Below are 10,597 nucleotides of genomic sequence, written 5' to 3'. Positions count from 1 at the left end.
GAAAAAGTTTACCAATTTAAAATACTAATTTAGATTAAGTTATCCATTCTATAAATCACATATGCTTGAAAGTATGCAGTGCTGTCAAACTTCAGTGACATTTACATGAAAAAAAGAAAACAGTTCAATTTTTTTATTAGAAATATGACAGTATGTTGCAATATATTGCAAGCTAGATGTTCATTTCAAAATAGTATGCAGCATACAAGCAGTGTTTATTTTTTAAAGGACTATGTAAAATTACTCTTTCCAGTTCTTTACATTGGTGGAGCTATTTTACTAATTAATGAGTGAACAGGGAAAATGACAAAAAAAAAAAAAAACAAAACAGAAATGACTAGGAAAGTTGTATGCACTTAAGACATCCTGAGGAGCAGATAACTATAACACTGACATCAAGGAACAACTTGCATACGTGGTCCATTTTCTGCCCATTGGAAAAAGCCACACTGTTTTTCCTTCCCAAGAGGGCACACAAAGAAGTTCTTTCCATTATTGGGACCGATCTTCAACACAGTCTTCATAACACATCGCTTGCCGTGGTTACAAAATGGAAAATTCAAGTCAGCCCACTGCCAAAAGAAGCAGGTTTTAGGCACAGTTTTAGCATATGTGATGGCTACAAATTCCTTATTTTAAAATTAGCAATAGAAACAGATCTACAGCGGAGGCCCTAGAAGAAACTCCTTCTGGTAAAGATAGTTTGATCTCTTTTGTGATCACCGATTTTAGATTTTTTTTTAACATTAATTGTAACTGCACGCACTTTAACTAGTGTAACTTTAATTGCTGTTAACACATAGTTTTCTTCAAATTAAGGCATTATAGTCATTACTCTCTTGAGTTCACCTATTAACGACCTAGTGGTAGGTGACTGAGTCAAACTCTTCTCGGTCACATACACTCACAGCAAGGAGCGATACCCACCAGGTGCAGCTAGGGAGGTCGGCTAGGAGGTATTAGTGCAGCAGCAGGAGCAGTCGCCCAGGCAGATTACAGAATCTTTATCCTTGGAGGTTTTCAGGATTTTGGCTAGGCAGAAACATGGCTGATGTCTAGATCTCGAGTTTGCCATAGTCCTTGTCAAGCAAGAGGCTGAACAAAATGACTTGTACGTCTCTTCAAACCAACGTTTCTGCTATGCATCTCTTTTACATCACACAGAAGCAGATTAAGAGCATTTGCACGAGCCTTCTGTGTACCGCCTTCTCAGTAGTAAGAGAAGTAACTAAAACTAAGTTTATAACTACTATTATGCTCTTAGTTTCAATTCAGTGTGCAAAAGTATTTAAAATTACTTCGAACTTTAAATGGATCATATCTGTCCACAATTACAGATTACTGGGGCAAGGAGGCTGCAGGAACAAGTGCTTATTAGAAAACAGGCCCTGAAGTCTTATACCTACTTGAAAGTAGTCACAGCAAGTTTCTCTGGGTAGAGGACAGGTATAAAACTGCCTGCCCTTGTTTTCTCCGTCCTTTCTCACAACTCTGAGGCTGCAGAGACGGCTGTGTTTACTGCAGCGAGGATGGCCCATTCGGCTTGACATATGAATATCATCTGTCATATTAGCTTGAGGTGTGCTGTAATGACAGGTTACAAAATGGCTCCTGCGTAATGTTTAAGGGATTACCAACACCACAGCCAAAGAACCCTCTCCCACCATTACAACAGCTCACTCAGTGTACCGTCACACACAATGACAGCCAGAGAATATACTTCTCTATTGCGCCTTTAAAGCTGAATGATTGCTAGTAGTGAATAGACAAGACTGTGTGCTTTTTTTGCAGGTATTATACCAGTTTTCCCCAGCATTAGCCCGTGTTTTAAATTATTTCAAAGTACTCAATCTACAAAACAAAGCAAATATTACCACCGCTATTATACTGCGTACCCCGAATTCCAACATATTCTAAAGAATATGGGAAAAAGACCAATACCAAGTATTTACTCCAGGTTGAAGGTATTTGTATGCTTCACAGAACAGACTCCCACCCTCTTTACTAAAAAGTTACAGTAATGCTCCAAACGTATTTGGACAAGAAGTAATCCAGCTGAGGGGATGGAACAGTGTTCTCTGAATGGGATAGTTTCTTTCCTTCTTCCTGATTGAGATAGTTGGAGATCATTTGAATGCAATACACAAAGCTTTATTTAAAAACGGTAACATGAAAAAAATTAATACTCTGAAATGTATCTGTCCAATATACTTATAGAGCAGAAGAGCAGTGATGAAACTTTAGTGAAAAAAGAAAAGATTAATTAATTCATTCTTGTTAAATTATCAGCTTAGGAATTTTATGTTCTCTTTTATGTCTGGAAGATTGCAGTCCTGCAGACATCAGCAGTTTTCTTCCAACACCTCATTAAAACAAAAGAAAAAAACCAGCAAATTTGTTTTTTGTTACGAAGTGTTTTGATTTTGTTGGTTTTTGGGGGGTTTTCAAATGTTTAAGTTGATGACTTGCTATAACTAGCTGTTATCATGATTGATACTGTCTCATTTCTTCTTCGCACTCCTCTGTATTCTCAATTACCCTGCCTACATCTTCAGTTCTCTGTAGTTCTCTACTGAGACAGCAAGGATAAAGTATATTCATACAGCATAACCTGGCTAGCCAGTGAGATCCTGTTTCAAAACTGGTGCTTCAACAATGCATGAAATAATTTATGTATTTCAGAACAGACACCCAACCAAGAATTTTGTAGCATATCATTAGTATTTCACATTCACCCTGCATAATTTACCACTGCAAGTGACATCTACCTTGCACTCCCATTACTGTTGTGTATGGCTGCCCAACTTTTCCTTGACAGCCCTAATAGGTTCTCACATTTCTCTTAACTAGGCAATGGATGTGTCTGAAAAGGGCTGTGTAAATAAAAATTCAGGATGGGTAGAGCGTTGAAGTAGTTGCATATAGGATGGGGAGGAAAGTTAAGAGAAAATAGTGATGGGATGTTCATCAAGGTGCCTATACAGAGCTTCATATCATGGAAGAATGTTGAAAACTGCTAGTTGAGAAATAACTTAAATTAGAATATATTCATTCAGCTACTTTCTTTTCATCATCTTTCACAATGGCTTCAAGATCTCTCTAATCAGATAGCAACTACAGTGCTAAGATCAGACAACTCCTTAGGTAGAATTGTGCTTGTTGACCTATTAGTGCCATACTGTCCTATTCCATGGGAATAGCTGAACTGTCAACAGCTGTTTAGTTAACAGCAGTACTAGCCAGATGCCAAAATCAGGACTTTTCCAGTGACAGCCTAGGTCATTCAGTGCTTTTGAAATCTGAGTGTAATTTTAGTTACCCAAGAATAAGTTACCTCTGGCAGAAATCCAAAGACAACAGTGTCTGAACCCAAACAGCACAGTATTCCATTAGTCTTCAGGGATAAAGTTGGTTTATGGGATTATAAAAAGACTTGTTTACATTTTAGAATACATACCTGATTGCTACATTGTATTGGTGAACAGAGGGGACATGATCAGTTTTCTGTTTCTTCTGTATGTGTTTGAAAGCGAGAGGTTGCTGACAGGAGGACAAAGCCGTAGCAGTTACGTGTGTTGAGCAATCCTTGTCCGTGCTTCCCCCTGACTGGTAGACATTGTTTCGGATTTGATTACAATTGCTTTTTGGAGAAATACATCCAGAGCGTCCATTGGATATTTGGGTATCATTTCTCAAAACAGCTTTGTTACCAAGATCTGTTAAGACAAGAGTTGTAGTTCCAAATGCAGCTTTCCTATTGATCTTTATTTCTGTGCTTGGTTTTCTGAAATCATTACAAGGGTACTTCATTAAGTTTATGTTAAAGGCTGCAGAATCTTCAACATTCTCTGTCTTTGGAACTAAGGAAAAATAAGTTATTGGTTATAATCCATCTGTGTAGAGTGATACATCATATCTGTATTCATAAGTCGTACAGGGAGTGAAAGAGTAAATTTACCATACCATCTTGAAAGATCTCAAAACCTGCCACAGATTAGATACAGTATCAAATTTCTTACAATAAAAAAGCTCATACACTTTTGGAGTCATGTACAACATGTGTTTCAAGATAACATTACTATTGCTTGAATAGGACCAGGTGTGAATAGTACTCTGTAAATGAAAGCTGTTGGAGAATTAACCATACAAAATTGAATTTGGCCCAAGTACAGGGATTAAAATATTTAAATTTTTCAAAAATAACCTTCTACAAGCCCAGCACTGAGAGATCACAGGGTATGGTACCTCCAGCAGCAATACATTATCCATTTTTAAAGTATTGTTTTACTATTGACACAAAAAGGAATATTCATTTGTTGGGTTTTCTAGAGCTTTCAGGGCTCCTGTCCTTTCCAAACATTGTGCGCATCTAAACTTATCGATCCCTTACTGTAAGAAGCTTCAGAAGCAAGCAGTTCAGACATTTACTTCATATTTATTTCCTGACATGAACAACAGTATGTTTCTTCACAGAATCAGAGGCCTGTCTAGTGGGCAATAATCATTCCAAAAGAGTGGGCATAATTTATTAATGCCAGTTTAATAAATAAGGAGTCTGTAGGTAATCTTTCCTGAGGAAAGGGTGAAAAAACTTTATGGGGTCCCTATGTGCAATCTTTGTTAAGCAGCTGTGAAGCCATAGTGTTCAAGAACAGAGTCCTTTCTTTTCTACCATCTCCAGCAAGTGTCTCGCTCCTACATCTTCCCTCCATACAAGGAAGAGGGAATTAATCAGAAGAAAAATGGGTAGATAAGGCATACAAAAGGGCACACTCTCTCCAAAGGCATTCTCAATCAGAAACAAAATAAGACTCCCTACAGTTTACTCTGAACAATACTTGTTTCTAGGCTCCTTCCATTTTGCCACTGCTGCACAGTGAAGCATACTGGTTCCAGTGCATTCAGATTTGTTTAAGAAAGAATAGGAGCTTGGCCTTGCAAAGGAGCAATGAAATTGAGATGTAATGGTAAATAGTTATCTCTGTCTACAGACTGAATTATTTCAGCTGTATGGCCAGCAGCTAAATTTACATACCAAGTATTCTGTCCTCAAAAATTCAAACGTTTCTGCTGACAGTAGTTAATTTTAGAAACAACATAAAAGACAAAAAATGAACAAAGTGAGCCGGCAAGGGAATCTTAAAGTCTGAAAACAGAGAGGTAAGCAAAACCATGTTTAAAAAAAATCTCAAATACCACTCCTATGATGCAAAAATAAGTGTTATTTTTTTTAAAAAGAATTTTTGTAACAGTATTCCACCAAGTCTAACACACCTTCAAATTCCAGGCCTGTTTTCAGTAACGGCATATAGCTAAACAAGTGAAACTTGGAAGTACAGGAGAAGGAACAGGATTTTATTACAAAGCTTAAAATAAAGCATTTGTGCACATGCCATTATATATTTTAAGGTCCAGCTGACAGTATTAATTCCAGGATAAATGTTAGTTGGTAAATGTGAGTCTGTGGACAGACTAAAACTTTCAGGTTTCTTGCACTGATTTTGCAGGAGAATTATGCAAGATCAGCCTCTGCTGGCAACAAGTATCATGTAAGGCACAAAGACATACTTTTATTGATTCCTGGCCTGAAGAAATGGACTTCAGCTAGTGTAAGATGAGAGTTTCACACACATCACTCCATTCATAAAAGGAATAACTAGAATGAAGCAATAGTTTAAAAAAGCATTGGAACTTATTTTATAAGAACCGAGATCAGTACCATAAAGTCACTTCTTCAACGGCTGGGAATTTGGGGGCATTTTGGAAAGTACGGCTCAAAGTACCATCAAAAGCTATGGGAATGTGATCTTTAATTCCGATTTCAGCATATATACTTTGAGTCATACAGTTAAATAAATAACTTTAACAATAGGACCTGGAGCCTACATAAAAATATTAATTCTTCTCAAATACAAAAAGCCTGTATATTGTTACAAATATCTTTTCTTTCAGTTTTGCAGCACTGGAGCTAGAAGAATAAAGAAGTAAGTTGTAGTGTGCAGATTTCAGCCACTTCATTGAATAATTCACTCACAATATGAAGTAAGTGGGGTATTAGTTTTTGAGGTATAAAAGTTTCAATATGGAATTGTTATAGAATTAGCTTTATCCCTAAAAAGCTACACACATGCACACCTCTAGACTTTGTTTCTTGGAATACATGTTAGCAATTCAAAATGTTTCAGAGCAACAGTCTTGATCCAAATAACTTCCTGTAAATGCCTCCACAGAGTAATTTACTCACTTTTTCTACAGAAAGTGAAAAAGAATACAAAGCTCCTCTTCACATAGAAAACAGGTCTCAGTGGAAAGTCTGTCCATTACCTCACTCATCCCTTCTTAATATCTAAATTTCTATAAAGAAATCTGGAGACAATCTAGCATGTTACTCATTCCATCTTCCTGTCCCTCTCTAGGTCTCATTCACAGCTGCTTCTGCCCACCAGATCTAGATAGCAGCATTAAAAGTTCCAGTAAGAGACAAACAACAAATTTAGGTAAGAAGTCCAGAATTATCCTTACTCTGAACTTGCAGGAAAAAACCTAGCCCCCTGAGAAACCCAACATCCTTTTGGAAAGGGTACCAAAATATACTGCTTTTGTTCACATGAAAGAATGATAATTACTTTTCTGCCCCCTCTATCATACATATACTGCAAGCTTTTAATAATTTTAAGGAGAGTTGACAGAATGGCATTTTGCCTCACTCCTTGCCCCAATAAAAACAAAGAGTCACTGCAGAGGCTTGTGGATAGAATCCCGCCTGCACACAAAGCTGGAAGACAAGACACTTTTAGGGTTTAAGACAAGACAGTTTCCATGATTGTCCGTGCAAGATTTCCACAAAATCTGACTTTAAGTTAGTTAAAGTTATATAAATACGATTCACAATAAGACACTTCTACACTTCTATAGTTGTGAAAACTGCATCAAAACTACAGTCCTCCCCCCTTTCCCAGTACAGATTCCAGACAACCTTTCAATACCTTCAGGCCTTGAAGTCAAACAGGCATCACAAGTTTCAGCAGAAGGCTTGTTTATTAGGGTACAGCGCATACACGTCCACTCCTCTTCAGATTTCTGAGCTACACGTTCATTAGAACATGACCCCCTGCCATATGCCCAGCCAATTAGGCTATTTCTAGTTGGCAGTTTGCTGTGAAACAAAAGAATGATGTTAGTCTTTTGTGACATTTCTTCTACAAATTGCCTTACACCACTATGTGCAGGGAGGCACAGGGCTAGAGAACAAGTAGTACACAGTGTTATGCCTGCCTGTTATAGCTTGGACAGCATGTCATGGTTAGAGTTTGATTTTGTTTTTTCTTTACCTCAGGGGCAAATCTTTCCCAATGCTGCAGAAGTAATACAAGTAAAAATATTTAAACAAAAATGGACAGAAAGCTAATAATTAACTGATGTGCTCTCCAGCACAACGCCCCAGCCTCTTTCAAATTCCCTACCATTTTCAAGTACTGCAGCAAGAAACTTGGCGAGAAAGGAAGACTGTTTCAGTACTTTTCTCCCATCCCTTGTACAGAATGCTTACTAACAAATGCATTACTGGATGAAGAACTGTTCAGAAGCCGAACTACAGAAAATCACACTATCTAGCAAACAAATTGTTTTGCTCTCATTTAAATGGTAACAATTAGACCACCTTGTTATCGTAACAGCCAACAGAACTGAAAACCTTAAAAGTTAGAAAGTCTTTCTTGTGTGTCACCATTTGCTGGAAAGCCTTTTAACATTTAGGAGCCTGTTCAGAATTAAGGATTTTCTTTTTTTTTTTTTTTTTTTTGGTACTTTTTTTCTCCTTATCAGAAAGAGTTCGGGAATGTTCCAGCTGTGACTGGTGAGCCAAAGTTGTACTCCAGACACCTCTATAGATTTAATTTTATTTATTTTCCTGTAAATTATAATACCTCCTATGTTGATACCCTGATTCAGAATCATAGTTACTATTTTACAGTCACTACATGTTACCAGGGACTAATTTTGTCATAGTATTCAAACATTGTTAGCATGTTAAATGTAACTTGAACTTACCTGTTCAGTAAGATATGTATGTAAATTTTTAAGTACTATGGTTGACAAGTCATCAAGTGTTTTTCTCCGTAGTTTTTGTGGAATTATGCACTTTTTGGAGACTTTTTTTTAATCCTAAGAATTTAAGCACTTCAATTAATAATGCAAATGCTGTACTTGGGAACTGTTGTGACGCTCCTTAGACCTACCACTTTTTCCATAATTATCACTCTCCTTAACAGTCTAGATTTCTAAAATAATGGTAGCGATATCCACTACCTACCACATCTCTTCCACAACAGGAAAACTAATGAGAACTGCTGACAGACCAGAGACCCTGTACTGTTAAGAGGCAGAACAGACATTACAGTAGCATTCACCAAAATACTGTGGCTAGATAACAAAACAGACAAACTAAAAGTGTTAAAAATGGGTGTTTTCACATTATTAGATCAGTTGTTCCACTCAGCTATGAAAGATGCATTACTAGATTGAACATATTTAGCATGTCATGCTTCGGAGTTTAATTCCGTGTCGTCCTCTCAGTCCGTCTGTTGTGTTGTTTCCTGCCCCCGCATTTTGGAACATGAAATATGGGGGGAAAGTGTATTTTAAAGATTCAAGGTACATTTGAATTTGATGAGGTAGCTGATAATGGGTATTTTCTTCATTTTTTTCAGTTGAGCAAAATCATAAGCTATTTGACTTGACCCAAGAACCACTGGGTTAAATTCTACAGTTTATGATCTGTAGCAAGTCATGCTGAGCACAAGGGCTCCTTTCAGTCTTCAAACGTGAAAAGTTTGGAATGGCAGATAAACCACTTGAGCTAAGCATACATTTATTTGGTAACAGTTACTGCATAATAGAAAACAAAGCAGTAGAACACAAAGACCTGACCATTAAGATGAGGACAGCACAAGAAATGACCTTTTTATTTTATAGCTACCATTACCATGTTTTTCACTGGAATATACCACTGTTTAATTCTTTGTTTAAAAAAAAAACAAAACACAAACCAAAAACAAAACAAAAAACCCAAAACCAACAAAAAAACACCCAACAAAACCCCAAACCACTACTGTTCTGGAACAGAGAGAGAAAGAGATTTTTTTTTCCTTGCATCATTTTCTAGTTATCTAACTCAACGGAACACTGCTGCCTTCCTACCCTTCTGTAAAATATTTCTCATTATTACTTTCTGAAAATACAGCAGATTGGGGTTATCAGGATGTGAAATATTTATCTTCCATGCTGGATTTTTCTATATTTGATCTGTACTCAAAGGCGATTTTTAAGCTTTAACCAAAATCCCTTCAGCCATCTGAATCTTGAAAGAAGGTTGGAGGTAGGAGAGGGATTTGTGTGTTCTGTAAATCTTATCTAAAAATACATATATATACACACAGAGTAATGAAGGCAAAGTTTGCAAAGCAAAACAGTATCTTTTATTAGATTGACAGAGCTCAGTATAAAAAGGAAAGATTCTGAAGCCTCAGCTGAAAATTTTCAAGAATAACTTAGGTGCTTTTGGAACTGTTACCTTTTGACCCTTTGTGATATCAAATGCATTTTGTGCTTTTCTAAAATAAAAAGAGGAAAGCTGCTGCTAGCACAATTTATGTGGAACTGAAAGTGTCTCTGTGGCACACCTGTAGTAAAAGCTTTCCAAATCCAATAAGGAGGAAGAAAAAAACGTCCTAAGCCCTACAATATTTGCTGCACTCTGAATTTACCTAAGTTTTAGTTTTCCTCAGTGTAACTCTATGCCAGAACAAAACTGCATAAATGCACAGCTATTTAGATATTCCAGGACTGAAGGGGTTATCCTATGAAAAGAGACACACAAATTCCTACCTTCCTTCAGTTGTGTGTAAACATCCAAGCCTATTATGCTGATAACACCAAGAACAAGGGCAAATTTTTCCAGAAGCATTGAATAATTTTGAGTACTCTGAATTGTTTTATAATTCCTATATCTGATTAGAGTAATAGCCCCATCATAACAGATGGGGCCTTTGAAAGAAATAGTATTAAAGAATCAAAGCTTTTAAGCATTTTTAAATACCAACGGCCATAACATTTTTCTTTTGCAAAGTCAAGTGAATTTAGATACAAAATGCATAAGGATCCATTCTACTTGAGAAGTGATGTCCTCTTACTGTAACAGCACTTTGAGGACAGCAATGCTTAAAAGTGTTATAAAGTTACCATCATACCTAATGTTGACAAGCTGGGGATCTGCCTTTTGACATCGAGAGCAGAAGTAAGTCATCCTGTTATTCTCTCCTAAACGACACACAGTGATCTTCCCATTGCACTGACCACAGGTTGGGCGCTTGTATACTTTGTAGTGTTTGTAGAGTGGAGATCCAGTTTTGCGGCACTAAAACAGAACGTGTTTAAAACCCAAGTTAGATACCCAGTATAAATTTTATGTCAGTCCCTCTACAGTTCAACTGAAGCTACAGTAAGAAAACCCTACGTAAACTGACAGCTCAATGACTACATTAAGTTATTTAAGGCACACTCATAAGGGTGCACTACAGGCTTGGGGAAAAGTGGCTGG

General features: G+C 37.0%; 1 protein-coding gene across 1 annotated transcript; it reads right to left on the bottom strand.

Moving 5' to 3' along the window:
- Positions 1 to 395: 395 nt before the first annotated feature.
- Positions 396 to 10,414, bottom strand: NEIL3 (nei endonuclease VIII-like 3 (E. coli); the record flags this gene model as incomplete). Its single annotated transcript, XM_009576837.1, has 5 exons — positions 396 to 572; positions 1,407 to 1,584; positions 3,458 to 3,860; positions 6,987 to 7,156; positions 10,248 to 10,414. Coding segments are annotated over 5 exons (1,095 nt in total), but the record flags the coding sequence as incomplete, so codon positions are not given.
- Positions 10,415 to 10,597: the final 183 nt, after the last annotated feature.

Source organism: Fulmarus glacialis, unplaced genomic scaffold (assembly GCF_000690835.1).
Source record: "Fulmarus glacialis isolate BGI_N327 unplaced genomic scaffold, ASM69083v1 scaffold42174, whole genome shotgun sequence".
Taxonomy (NCBI): domain Eukaryota; kingdom Metazoa; phylum Chordata; class Aves; order Procellariiformes; family Procellariidae; genus Fulmarus; species Fulmarus glacialis.
The sequence above is the reverse complement of the archived record's forward strand: the minus strand, read 5'-3'. Positions and strand labels throughout refer to the sequence as shown.